Source organism: Erpetoichthys calabaricus, chromosome 11 (genome assembly GCF_900747795.2).
Source record: "Erpetoichthys calabaricus chromosome 11, fErpCal1.3, whole genome shotgun sequence".
NCBI lineage: Eukaryota > Metazoa > Chordata > Cladistia > Polypteriformes > Polypteridae > Erpetoichthys > Erpetoichthys calabaricus.
Genome location: NC_041404.2, coordinates 71,931,675 through 71,947,188, shown reverse-complemented (window position 1 = coordinate 71,947,188; position 15,514 = coordinate 71,931,675). Strand labels below are relative to the sequence as shown.

General features: G+C 37.4%; 1 protein-coding gene across 4 annotated transcripts in view; it reads right to left on the bottom strand.

The window, feature by feature from the left end:
• The window catches only part of otud5a (OTU deubiquitinase 5a), a 173,421-nt gene that overhangs the window by 17,312 nt on the left and 140,595 nt on the right, over positions 1-15,514 (bottom strand). For all 4 annotated transcript variants that reach the window (XM_051933500.1, XM_028813334.2, XM_028813335.2 and 1 more), the window contains one exon: positions 8,368-8,553. In XM_051933500.1, coding sequence (XP_051789460.1) covers positions 8,368-8,553 — 186 coding nt within the window. The remainder of the gene's footprint in view (positions 1-8,367; positions 8,554-15,514) is intronic.

The window sequence follows — 15,514 nt, the reverse complement described above, 5'->3', positions numbered from 1 at the left end:
GCATTGTGAGCTGTAAGGTCTTATATAGAAAGGTGTGTGGCTTTCCTAATCAAGTCCAATCAGTATAATCAAACACAGCTGGACTCAAATGAAGGTGATCTCAAGGATGATCAGAAGAAATGGAAAGCACCCGAGTTAAATATATGAGTGTCACAGCAAAGGGTCTGAATACTTAGGACCATGTGATATTTCAGTTTTTCTTTTTTAATAAATCTGCAACAATTTCAAAAATTCTTTTTTTTTGTCTGTCAATATGGGGTGCTGTGGTGTGTACATTAATGAGGAAAAAAATTAATTTAAATGATTTTAGCAAATGGCTGCAATATAACAAAGAGTGAAAAATTGAAGGGGGTCTGAATACTTTCCGTACCCACTGTATGTGTGTGTGTGTGTGTATATATATATTATATATATATATATATATATATACATACACACACAGTGATACCTTGAGATACGAGTTTAATTCGTTCCGTGACCGAGCTCGTAAATCAAAATGCTCTTATTTCAAATCTATTTTTCCAATTGAATGAATTGAAATGCCATTAATCCGATCCGGACCCCCAAAAAACACTGCAATTTTTTTGTTACATGTTTTTAAATTAGAAAAATGTAATTATAAATAACGAATATTGTATAAAAACACAATACAATAGAATGTACTGCAATAAACTGGTTTTATTAAGTACAGTACAGTATAATGTACAGCATTTACCTTAGAGTTCAGACAAGTTGAAGATGCTGACGGAGGTGGTGGAGAAAGGCTGAACTGAATAACTGAATGTTATTCACTGATTTTTGCCCTTTTCGCCGCACCTTCCTCACTTTCATCTGCAGGGGTTTCCAATGAGGTCTGTTTCATCCTCCCTTTCAGAATGTTTCTAAAATGCGCCATGCAAGTGTCATTAAATAGCGCGTTGCGCGCCCAGTTGAAACTTTTTCTGGGTATTTCTTTTGAATAAAGTCTGAAAGTTTCTCCCACATTCCCAACATTTCCTTTATCTCACTTGTACAGATAACTTCCTCCGCGTCACTTATTTCCTGCAAAACCTCCGTGTGCTGCTGCGTCTGTAGCTCCTATAACTCCTCCGTTGTCAGTTCCTCAGAGTGCTTCTCGATGAGCTCATTAATGTCACCTTCATCCATGTCCAGGCTTGCTGGGCGATGTATCCTTCGGTCGCTATTATTCCTGAAAAAGTTTTGAGGTAATCCTCATCTGCCTTCATATCTGCGCTCACTGCCTCACCATGCCCGACAACGGAGTGAATGCCGGTCCTCTTTTTAAAATTCTCGACCCAGCCCTGACTGGCTTTAAACGGCTCGCCCGATGCCAAGTCTGTCGAAGTGCCTGAGGTCTGCTGCTGCATGTCAGCGTAAATCGCTCGTGCCTTCTCGCAGATGATAGCCTCCGTCACGGTATCTCCTGCGAGCTGCTTCTCCGTCAACCACACAATCAGCAGCTTCTCCATATTTACATGGATAGATGTCCGCTGTTTAGAAATGATTTTAACGCCCTTGGCTTGCGTTATAGCCTTTATCGACTCCTCCTGCTTCAGTATGGTGCAGATTGCAGAAGTGCTACGCTTGTACTGCTTCGCCAAATCAACTACAAGCACACCTTGCTCATGTTTTTCTATAAATTCTTCCTTTAATTCAATACACATCATCCGCTTCTTCTTCTCTGCACTGTCCTTCACACTCACTTTCTTCGGACCCATAATTGGAAAAACGAAGTTTTGCAAAATAACTGCAAGCACAAATGCGAGCACAACACTGAAGCTTCAACTGCGAGCTAACTGCTTAAAGTGAATGAGTGAGACACGGGACGTTGCGGCGTTCACTGTGGCGAGATGCATGAACTAGTGGTGGGGTGGGGTATCTGAAGCTGGCTCATAACCCTAATTTTAGCTCTCAACTCAAAGCAAAAAATCGGCCAAGAGACTGCTCCTATCTCAAAAAACTCGTTAGCTGGGACACTCATAAGTCAAGGTATCACTGTATATATATATATATATATATATATATATATATATATTTGCAGTTGGAGATCCACACAGGGAGAAAAAACGAATCACGTATCATAAAATCGTTTTATTCCTGAGCTTTCAACCCCTGTCAGGGGTCTTCATCAGAGGATAATGCTTAGACTTACAAGAATCAAAGGCAATATATAGCAACACATTCAGTGGGGGGTGGGTGGAGGTGACTAAGTCCGTATGATCAAAGGGGGGGGGGGGGTGTATCATTAAATTAAAGTGCATATGTCCTTCTTAAGTTGGCATATGCTGGGTTTATGTCCAAGTGTCTGTTGATGGCATTTTCCTCTGATAGCCAAGACTCGGCCAACTCTCTGGCGCTTTTTGTACTGGCCTTAAATTTTACTTTCACGTTGTCCCAGTTGAATGTGTGTCCTGTCGATTTAGTATGTGCATATATCAAAGATAGTGCGTCCTTTCTTCTGACGGCGTTGCGATGTTCTTGTACACGTGTTGAGATTTTTTTTGACGTTTGTCCTATGTATACAGCTGAGCAAGAATTGCATGGAATACTATAAACTGCGTTTCGTGTTTCGGCTGTCGATTTCTTGTTTTTAGCATTAAACAGGACCGTGTGCAGATTGTTGGTGGGTTTATGTGCTATTTTGATGCCCCACTTGGTCAGGGTGCGTGCCGTGCCTTCTGACACATTATGGTGGTACGGGAGTGAATGCCAGGTGGGGTGGAGGTTCTGATTTACGTCGCTTGTATGCTGATTCCTTTGGCGCCTGCTGTGTAGACTCCGATTAATGAATGATTTTGAGTATCCGTTCGAGGTGAAAAGTTGAAACAGATAGCGTCTCTCATTAATTTTTGTTTCCTTGGTATTACAATGAGTGTGGACTCGTTTAAATAGGGTTTTCACGCAGCTCCGTTTATGAGATACCGGGTGATTGCTGGCGTAGTGTAGAATCTTGTCTGCGTGGCATTGTTTAGGGTAAACACTTGTGGTCAAGGTGGCGTCACTATTTCTTTTGATGTAAATGTCCAGGAAATTGATGTGTCGATTATTTTCTTTTTCCATTGTGAACTGGATTGCAGGGAATATTGTGTTAATATGATTGAATAATTCATTCAGCTGGTTCTTTCTTAATATGACGAATGTGTCGTCTACATAGCGTATCCAAATGGATGTACAGAACTTTCACAAAATGAAATCCAATGATGCTAACTGCCCGGAATTTTATGGACTCCCAAAAATACACAAAACACCACTAAAATACAGACCAGTGGTTAGCCTAATAGGCGGACCATCATACAACTTGTCAAAAAGACTTTTCCAACTACTTAAACATTTAACGGACGACTCCGATTATTCTGTCAACAGCGCTGAGTCGGCATTACAGCGCTTGAATGATGTATCCATCGCCGAGGACGAGATCATGGTCTCGTTTGATGTTATATCGCTATACACCATGATCCCGATCCAACTGGCCACAGAAACATTATTAATGAAACTGGATAGTGACCCCACCATAGAGACAAGAACCAAACTGTCCATCAAAGACTTAATGCACCTAATATCACTTTGCCAAAAAACGCACTTTCATTTCAACGGCAAGTATTACACACAGAAAGAAGGCATGCAGATGGGATCACCGTTATCGGGACTCCTAGCTGAACTGGTAATGCAACGATTTGAAAACATAGCTTTATCCCAGATTACACCCAAAATTTGGATACGCTATGTAGACGACACATTCGTCATATTAAGAAAGAACCAGCTGAATGAATTATTCAATCATATTAACACAATATTCCCTGCAATCCAGTTCACAATGGAAAAAGAAAATAATCGACACATCAATTTCCTGGACATTTACATCAAAAGAAATAGTGACGCCACCTTGACCACAAGTGTTTACCATAAACAATGCCACGCAGACAAGATTCTACACTACGCCAGCAATCACCCGGTATCTCATAAACGGAGCTGCGTGAAAACCCTATTTAAACGAGTCCACACTCATTGTAATACCAAGGAAACAAAAATTAATGAGAGACGCTATCTGTTTCAACTTTTCAACTCGAACGGATACTCAAAATCATTCATTAATCGGAGTCTACACAGCAGGCGCCAAAGGAATCAGCATACAAGCGACGTAAATCAGAACCTCCACCCCACCTGGCATTCACTCCCGTACCACCATAATGTGTCAGAAGGCACGGCACGCACCCTGACCAAGTGGGGCATCAAAATAGCACATAAACCCACCAACAATCTGTGCACGGTCCTGTTTAATGCTAAAAACAAGAAATCGACAGCCGAAACACGAAACGCAGTTTGTAGTATTCCATGCAATTCTTGCTCAGCTGTATACATAGGACAAACGTCAAAAAAAATCTCAACACGTGTACAGGAACATCGCAACGCCGTCAGAAGAAAGGACGCACTATCTTTGATATATGCACATACTAAATCGACAGGACACACATTCAACTGGGACAACGTGAAAGTAAAATTTAAAGGCCAGTACAAAAAGCGGCAGAGAGTTGGCCGAGTCTTGGCTATCAGAGGAAAATGCCATCAACAGACACTTGGACATAAACCCAGCATATGCCAACTTAAGAAGGACATATGCACTTTAATTTAATGATACACCCCCCCCCCCCCCTTTGATCATACGGACTTAGTCACCTCCACCCACCCCCCACTGAATGTGTTGCTATATATTGCCTTTGATTCTTGTAAGTCTAAGCATTATCCTCTGATGAAGACCCCTGACAGGGGTTGAAAGCTCAGGAATAAAACTATTTTATGATACGTGATTCGTTTTTTCTCCCTTTGTGGATCTCCAACTGCAAATATGCAAACCGTATCACAGACCTTCTCTTCCATATATATATATATATATATATATATATATATATATATATATATATATATATATATATATATATATATATATATATATATATATGTGTATATGTGTGTGTGTGTGTGAAGACAAGCTGAACCAAGTGTGAGTATTTATTCATTTCACAGATACTTATCAATTTTACTGATTAGACCTTTGAAATAAAATATCTTTAGTTTTCAGTATGTCTCATCTTTTGACAAAGCTCGAGGACAGTCCCGGCAGTAACACACATTAAGTTGGAGTCTCCCAAGATTTTCTAAAGGCAAACTTTGTGCAGTGCATTCAGAAACTGAAGGTGAAAATGGTTGTTATGTGTCAGCCCCTAAATCTAAAACACAATTTTTAAATATTCCACTACTTTGCAATAAGAACATGATGTGGTCAAACATTTGTTAAATAGGTGAACTATACATTTCTAGCACTTTTGGTTCATGTAAAGTTTCTTATTTTAAGAAGCAAAGCAAACCAGTTTCAATAACAGTGGAAAACAATATTGTGTTATCATTGACTTTTTCATGCTAGGGAACAGCATACCATCAGAGATTAATTCTTCCCTAGACAGTGTGTACCAGGAACACTACCCTGCACATGCCACAATGAAAAGATGGGCTAAAGTTCCATCACTGCAGAACCTCTCTCAAAAATGACAGAAGGTCTGGTTGGCATTGGATATTGATGACAGAAGAAAACGCTACCACTGTGGAGTGAATTTCAATGAAGAATTGAAGATTAAATTATGTGATACAGCAGATACTACAGGTTAGTTGTGGGTCAGCTGAATTCAGTCATCATAAGCAAGGTTTCTTGAAATGAACCATGGCCACAATGTTTCCCAAAACAAAAATCTCAAATTCAGTAATTTTGGTCTGGGAGAAACGTAGGTGTTTCATATCTGGGATGAAACTTGGATACATCACTATGATGCAGAGTTCAAAGAACGATTGAAACAATGGAAAAATGAAGAATCTCCAACATGAAAGAAACTCAACATCCAAGCCAGTGCCAACAATACCATGTGCCACAGTGAAATGTGTCTGAAAGTTAAGGTATATGTTATTATATATGACTTGGGAGTGTGATCACAGCTGTTTTTCATGTAACATTTTGAAATTTACTGTGATATGTTTTCTGTTAGTGGAAGTCCATCCTGATCTCACATGCTCATGGCAAAACTCTTGGCATGAAATTGACAGACCCTCAGACTGACCATTTATACCATTTATTTTAAATGTTTGAAGCTTACTCTAAAACTCTACCTGACAATAAAAAAGCAAATTTAGATTTAAAAATTATGGTAAAGTTATGGAAATTTGACAAATAAAGTACTGTAAAAAATATTTTAGGATTTTCACCTAGGAATATGTACAGTACATTTGAAAGAAACATACAGAAGATACACGGAATTACTGTAAACAAAAGCAGCAGGAAGTGCATATAAGAAAACCATTTGTTGTCTAGTTGATCATTCACCAAATATACTGTATGTTTATAGATAACCTGAGAAAAAAAGTTCTGGAATTCGACATACAGAGTATGCATTTTAATTGCTATGCAGGATTAAATTCATCTGTCAGAAAAGGGCAAGGCAGTGTAGGTTACCTTATTCTGTCCTCTTTAACTTTGTCTCAATGTCAATCTGTCCTACGTTGTATAATAGGCTCTTAACAAATGCAACATAACGTCAGCAATAACTGTAACCCTGTTAACCAAATGCTATGACCTCAGACTGATTGGAACAATTGATATATTTTAAAAGAGTGGATATTCTGTACATTTAAATCCCTTACAATCCATTTTGGAATATCTTTCACTTGAACAAAACAGGCAGAGCATACGAGAAATATGTTTGGGTCCTTCAGCCCGAGCCGTAACAGAGGCCCAGCAGCCAGGTTTCACCCAAGTAAAGGATTAGACAATTCATTCTAACTGAACCAAAGTGCACATCTAAACAGGCGGCGAAAAACATGTCCTTGGTTAAAAAAGAAAACAGCCTTCACTATGTATTTACTAGTCTACACAAAGAAAAGTCTTATTCCATTTGAACAAAAACACAATGGTCCACCTCAAATATAACCAAGCCTAAAAGAAAAAAAATTCTACTTTTAGAGAAACTTTAAAAATGGTCAAATGTGTGGTTAATTTTATGCTAAAAGGAGCACAAATATTCAACACCTTCACTTATAAGTTAGTTAAAAGTGTGATCACACCAACAGTCTGTACTTTCAGAGCAAGAAAACAATGGGTTTCCTATAAATGCACATAAGACCCATCTTAACAGCCTGGGCAAATAAAGGCTTTAAGAAAGTCAATTGTGTACGTTAACAACTCAGATCTGTGACATTTTAAATAACCCAAACACAGCTATTAGCTTGGGTATAGACTGTTAAAGTATTATAATGCAGGTGTCCAAGGGGTTTCAGCAAAAGTACAATTTTCCAGTACTAAGCTTAGATTATTTTATGTTGAACACACTGAACAAAGTGTGGTTAGCATTACTGTCTCACAGATTCAGAAGAATAGGTTTAAACGCTCCTATAGGTGGAGTCGGCTCATATTAATAGTGTATGCATGAAAACACTTATTAGATAGAAGTCCATTCACATAAAAAGCTTATTGTTCAGTCTCAAAATACTCTATAAAAACAGTATTTAAATAAGATAAATGTGGCAGAAGGCCCTGGATTAGACAATGTAGGTATAGAAAATGGATGAATGGAAGGATCACTAGAAATTATAAATCTAAAGGTATGTCACATTACGTGAATTTTCTAGCGATTTTTGCCTAATGTGAAAAAAACATAGTGATTTTGTCTTTAGCCATGGGATGGGCCCTATGTGCATGACAACTCACTGCCAATGAATGCTCATCCAAAAGTACAGCCATATAATGCAGCAACAAAGAAAAAGGGATGTGAGTGCTTTGGGCTGTACAAATTTGTCTGATGTTGTGTGTTATAAATAGAAGAAATAAAAAAAAGAGCAGAGGTTGCAGCTAAACCCGCTGTAGCGGTTAACCCTTCAAGCAGTGCTATTGGCTGTCAGAAAAAGAAGCAAGCACAACTGTGCTGGAAGGTTATCATGCAGTTGTCAAATGTGACATGCCCAGCAGTTTTCAGTCATCTAAACTGACATGCAGGCGGTCTCTTGTTGTCTCTGTTGGCTTCAGACAAAAACATACATATCCGGAGTTGTTTTCTTTAGGATTTCATTGAAATTACTATTATTTAGTTTTGTAGACTGATATTTAATTCGTTGCACTTTTTGTATAATTTTAAAGTTGATAAGAATTCTGCTAACATTCACATTGTAAATACTATATTAATAACACAATGTTATTTATAGAAAGCAAAAAGAGAATACTTTGCTTTAGTGCCTTTCTATAAATCATGATTTCTCTCTTATTCTTACTACTAGAAGTCAGTCAGAAGGATTAATCTATATTTTGGATTTGGAATTTGCATATTCACTGACCTGCCTCGCCTGTTTTTCTTGGTCTCGCAACCACTGCAGATAAGACTCACGTGCCACCTGCTCTTCAATGGCTTCATTGGTGGCTTCCCAGTCTGTGGCCCTTTTCTTGTCTTCTAGCATCTGCTGCTCAATCCATGACTCTTCTGATGTTTTTATAGCATTTTTCATCATGGACTGGTCTGCATACTGTAGGAAAGGAAATAATAATGCAGGTAAGTATATCAGCTTTGGATCAAAACACAGAAAAAGAAAAGAACATTTAAAAAAGATTTTACAAGAAATTTAATCAACTAGGGAAAGTAACTTAATTTTCAGTTGCTAATGCATCAAGGATTAAACATATTCTAATAAAACATAGTGCAACTGATATATTTTCATAAAAACAAAATTATTTGACATAATAAACAAGACGACAAGCAAATTTATAAAGGAAAAAATAACAAGATGCCACCCGCTGTTTGTTTTGCATTCCCTTTCCTTATCTACATGGATGTTTCTGGGATACTCCAATTTTCCGCTTACATCTCAGAGTTGTATGTTACACCAAATGGTGACTATAAACTTGCCTTGTGTGTAAATGACCATGGCCTGCAATAAACTTGTGTCCCATACATGGTTAGTTGCTATTGTCCTTAGCTTAGGGAGCAATGTGCTCCTGTCAACCCATGACAGTTGGATTGCTTTTTTTCTTTCTATTTAAGGAACAAAACATAACAGCAAAACACAAATCAATCACGTAAAAATAACATTGGAAATAAAATAAATAGTATGTTGCAAAGGCACTCACTGAAAATCAGAGCTGACAGTTGTCATGTCTTAATGCGACCACATTCATAAAACTAAATAAGAAACCCCGTTATCAGCTTGAACAAAACAAATATCTACAGTATATTAAATGGATGGATGGATGGATGGAGAGAGTGAGACAAAGACATACTATACTGGGCTGCTGAATTAGAGCTTTGGATGCCTGCAGTGAGCATGGGCCTTCAGTTGATTTCTTAATTAAAATTTGGCTTCAGTTTTTAGTTAAAAATTAATTCTCATTAGCTGGTTTCTGCATTGCCTAAATCAGATGTACAAAATCTTATTCCTAAAGGATCAAAGTGGTTGCAGATTTACATTGCAACCAGACATTTAAATACAGGCTAACTTCTTTTTAACTGTTCATTTAATTTGAATGCTTATTGTGCTCGAGTCTAAAGATCCATAATTAGAACTTGTCATCTACCTACTTACAGTACATAAATGACTATAAAAAGATAATAAGTAAAAGTTCTCTGTAAGACACAAAAATCATCATCATCAAACATAAATAACAGGTTATATGCTGATAAATGTTGGATGTTTTAAAAGTAACACATTAAGGAAATGAATTATAATATATCTATGTTTTGCGCTACATATAATGATGAGATGTCTCAAGGGCTGTGTGCTTTACAAAACTAAACAATTCCAACCCTAGAGACAACACCAGAGTAAAAGTTAAAGTGATTTATCACAAAATCAAAGCAGCAAGAATTATGGTTCAATCTTTTCATTTCAATTAGGTACCTGTCTTCTTACAGTGAATAGCTGAGGTTTATTTAGAAGGACAGACGATTACTGGAAAATGGAAGGGAACTTTGATGAAAGTAATGTATTTGAGTTTTTACTTTTTTGCCTTTCTCAGCCTTGCAGGATTCTTTAATATGCTTTAAAATCATTAATTTCAAGCTGGTTCACTCTAATTTATGTTAATTTAAAAAACACAAAGAAAGAAAACAGGTTTTTTATGAGAAATAGTACACCAATCACTACTGTTTAAAAACACAATCTCCAAAGCACAAATAAAATTCTGTCACAAAGACCTTGCATGAAATTGTGCTAACTTCCCATTCAATATTAATCTTTTTTTTTCTAGCTTCCCAAAATTGAAACTCCTGGAGTCCTTTTTCAAAAAACTGAACTCATTTTAAAGAAGTCACATGATTGAAAAAGTGGTTATTGTGTCACTAACACCTTAAAACAATGCGGTTTGACACCTGTCTAAAAAGAAGGCATTGTTATTATACCACCTTTGGGTGACTGATGAATTATTCAAGCAAATACTGTTTATTAACTTTAAAATATCTTTAAAAAGTAAAATTTTGCTATATATATATATATATATATATATATATATATATATATATATATATATATATATATATATATATATATATATATACACACACAGTACTGTGCAAAAGTTTTAGGCAGGTGTGAAAAAATGGTGTAAACAAAGAATGCTTTCAAAAATGGAAGTGTTAATCATTTATTTTCACCAATCAACAAAATACAGTGAATGAACAAAAGAGAAATCTAAATCAAATCAATATTTGGTGTGACCACCCTTTGCCTTCAAAACAGCATCAATTCTTCTAGGTACACTTGCACACAGTTTTTGAAGGAACTTCGCTGGTAGGTTGTTCCAAACATCTTGGAGAACTAACCACAGATCTTCTGTGGATGTAGGCTTCCTCACATCCTTCTGTCTCTTCATGTAATCCCAGACACACTCGATAATGTTGAGATCAGGGCTCTGTGGGGGCCATACCATCACTTCCAGGACTTCTTGTTCTTCTTTACGCTGAAGATTGTTCTTAATGACTTTGGCTGTATGTTTGGGGTCGTTGTCCTGCTGCAGAATAAATTTGGGGCCAATCATATGCCTCCCTGATGGTATTGCATGATGGATAAATATCTGCCTGTATTTCTCAGCATTGAGAACACCATTAATCCTGACCAAATCTCCAACTCCATTTGCAGAAATGCAACCCCCAAATGTTCAAGGAACCTCCACCATGCTTCACTGTTGCCTGCAGACACTCATTATTGTACCGCTCTCCAGCCCTTCGACGAACAAACTGCCTTCTGCTACAGTCAAATATTTCACATTTTGACTCATCAGTCCAGAGCACCTGCTGCCATTTTTCTGCACCCCAGTTTGTATGTTTTCATGCATACTTGAGTCGGTTGGCCTTGTTTCCACCTTGGGGGTATGGCTTTTTGGCTGCAACTCTTCCATGAAGACCACTTCTGGCCAGACTTCTCCGGACAGTAGATGGGTGTACCTGGGTCCCATTGGTTTCTGCCAGTTCTGAGCTGATGGCACTGCTGGACATCTTCCGATTTCGAAGGGTAATAAGCTTGATGTGTCTTTCATCTGCTGCACTAAGTTTCCTTGGCCGACCACTGCATCTACGATCCTCAACGTTGCCCGTTTCTTTGTGCTTCTTCAAAAGAGCTTGAACAGCACATCTTGAAACCCCAGTCTGCTTTGAAATCTTTGTCTGGGAGAGACCTTGCTGATGCAGTAGAACTACCTTGTGTCTTGTTGCTGTCAATCTTGCCATGACATGAAACTGTCTTCCACAACCTCACCTTAGTAGCAGAGTTTGGCTGTTCCTCACCCAGTTTTAAGCCTCCTACACAGCTGTTTCTGTTTCAGTTAATGACTGTGTTTCAACCTACGTGTGACATTGATGATCATTAGCACCTGTTTGGTATAATTGGTTGATCATACACCTGACTATAATCCTACAAAATCCCTGACTTTGTGCAAGTGTACCTATAAGAATTGATGCTGGTTTGAAGGCAAAAGGTAGTAACACCAAATATTGATTTGATTTAGATTTTTATTTTGTTCGCTCACTTTGCATTTTGTAAATCGATAACAATAAACAATCATTATTTATATTTCTGAAAGCATTCTTTGTTTACAGCATTTTTTCACACCTGCCTAAAACTTTTGCACAGTACTGTATATTTTGAGGAGAAGGTGAGAACAGTTTTGGTGACACATGGAACAACAGCAGCATATTAGGCAGGTGTTCATAATCTTTTGGCTCATCAGTGTTTATATAATTTGACTTATTTTAATTTTACTGATCTATCTAACTAAAAACACTAATCAATACTAGTGTTGCTATTAAAATTATGACAAACAATGCATACATTTTTTGCAAACACACACTTCTATACCAAATCCAAATTATTATGATTTTTATGTAAATACAAAAAGCATGACTAGCTAGGGCCAGAATTCAGTGCGTTCAACACATCACTAAACATTTCACAGGGAGTACTACATAATATGAATACTGTATACTAAAAACTGTCATCAGAAAACAACACATAATAATTCTTGGTTTCTGAGTTTTGTTCCTTAATGTGAACAGAATTGTGTTTATCAAAAAGCTCCCTTGAGCTGCTCCTCGCCATTGTCCCAAGTAACAGATCATAAATACACTACTGGTGAAAAGTGTCCAAAACCTCAGTGTTTATGTATATGCATACAGTTTAATGTCTTAATGTTTCATGTAATCAAGGCATAAAACAAATAAACAATGGCAAATAAAAAATAACTCAAGGAATCATTAAGTGTACAAAATTGTATTCCAATTTTTGATTAATCAAAGTAGTCACCTTTTGATGACATAACAGCTTAACTGTGGTAACCCTTTTGATCCAAAAAGCTAGTCACTCTGTGCAAGAACCCCAGACCATCATACTTCCTCCTCCATGTTTTACAGTTGGTGTCACAAACTGAAGACCCACCCCTTCAACTTGACAGCGAACAGACACCTTGCATGATGAACTAAAGATTTCAAATTCTGACTGATCGGTGCATAAGACTTTCTTCCAGTCTACAGTAGTCCCAGTTGATATTTCAAGGCTCTATTTTGTTCTCTGAGGAATGGCTTTCTTACTGCCACTCGCCAGTCAAACCTGCAGCTAGTGCTGGGCGGTATACCGGTTCATACAGAAAACCATTTTTTATTTTTGTAACGATATGGATTTTTCTGATACCACAACACCGGTTTAAATTGCCTAAACGATGTTCGCAATGTGGCGCAGCGGGAAACTGTTCAAGTGGGGACCTTTTTCACTGCTACACCGCTAATCGCAGAGGTGTTGCATGGGGAGTCTTTTTCACTGCTACACCGCTAAATAGGTAGTGGTAGTGTAGAACATTCAGAAACTGAAGCTGACTATAAAGTTGAACATGATGACACAGAAGAACTTTTGCAGAAAAAAAGGAGTCACGGCCGTTGCTTGGAGGTTTTAAAAGGTTGGATGTGGACCATTATGTTCAAATGTGTAAATACTGTTTCTATACTACTGGATAATACTGCAAGCCAAGTTGTACTTGTTTTATTTTTTTTCAATACAGTGTAATGTACCTGGGTACTGTATAATAGTGTGATGACATGTTGACTTTATTCTTGATGCTTATGATGAGAATAAAGTCAACATGTTGACTTTGTTCTCAGAATTTGTCATTAAAGTACTGTAGAACATCGTAAACTAAACTTCATCTTAAAATGAATATTTAATTTACTAGATTTTCTCAAACAGTGTCATAAGTTATATAGCACATTAAATCCTTTGTGTTAAGTGTTCCCCAAGCCATGTCAAATCGGTACTTGCTACTTAAACTGACTTCCTCTTGCACTGAGGAGGCACCCGCAGCGATCACTGCACAGAATACATTCACTTCATGATATTCCTGCTCTCTGAACATTTAGAATGCTAAGATAAATACTTAATATAATTTTCATGATGAAATGCATTAAAGCAGGTATTAATCATGTGGGGGCACAGCGGCGTGGAGGTTGCACTGCTGCCTCGCAGCAAGGATGTCTCGGGTGTACCCTGCCTTGAATTTGCATGTTTTTCTGGTGGGTTTACTCGGCGTGCTTCAGTTTCCTTTCAAAGTCATGTAGGATGTGGGGTTTTGTTATGCTATATTGACCCTGCTAGTGTATGTTTTGCTCGTATTCACCCTGAAACGTGCTAGCGACTCGTTCAGGATTTGCTCCTGCCTTGCTCACAATGCTTGCTGGGATGGGTGCAACCTGAATGGATGGCATAATTAAACATGTATAACAAAGATATTTTTAAAGTTCTGAACACTCCGTGGTCTAAGTTTATAACTAGTTTTAATTTCACAAAGACGTTTATTGTGTGGTGATTGGTTATGTGGAGAAAGAAAGGAAGGATAGCAACTGGGGTTTTGGTACATCAGACAGACAGAGCACACATGCAATAAAGTAAGCCTACTCAGAAGGACATCCATTGAAACCTGTGTTCGTGTCTCCGACCACCAGATCACAAACCTAATATTTAAACAGTATTTAAGTTAAACCTTTGCGATACCCATTCATACATCTAGTTTTTTGGATCCTTGTCACACCTGCCATAAAGTTCTCTATACTGAACATACACCTGGGGACCCCTTACTGCGAGGGAGCAGAACTACCGCCTCACTACTGTGCATGTTTAATACCTGCTTTAATGCATTTCATCCTGAAAATGATATCAAGTATTTATCTTAGCATTCTAAATTTTCAGACAGCAGGAATATCATGAAGTGAATGTATTCTGTGCGGTGATTGCTGACGGCGCCTCCTCCTAGTGTAGAGGAAGTCAGTTTAAGAAGCGTATTGATTAACAACTGGGTCGGGGAACACAACACAAAGCATTTAATGTGCTGCATTAACTTATGACAGGGTTTGAGAAAATCTAGTAAATTAAACATTGATCAAGTTTAGTTTACGACATTCTACTTTAATTATAAAATAAAATAAATAAAGTGGAAATGTTGACTTTAATCTCGACATAAGCGTCAAAATTAAAGTGGAAATGTCGAGAATAAAGTCAACATGTTGACTTTATTCTCGACATATAGTTTGTTTTTTTTTCTTCCGTGTCCGCATTTTTTTTTCTTCACAGTGGCCCTAATACGATTCTGTAGGGCTATAACACAAATAGCATTATAAATGCAAGTTGCAGTTTTATTATTTAAGTATAGCTTAGCTTGAAGCAAGGTCCATATTAATGCAGTTTGCCTAAATGATGGTTCAGTTGGTAAAGATGTCATCACCAAGTTGCACTTGTTTTATTTTATTTTAATTTGGTGAATACTGTGTAATGCACCCGGGCTTGAAGTCTTGAAGTAATAGTGCAACTATCAGTAATAATACTATTATTTATTATATTGTTATTATTTATTAGTTTAAATATTATGCAGTTTAATGATGGTAAAACTGTTTAAAAACTCACTTTAACGTGTCAGTGGACAGATGGTTAACATTAATAGAAAGTGTAGTTGGTTTAGAAA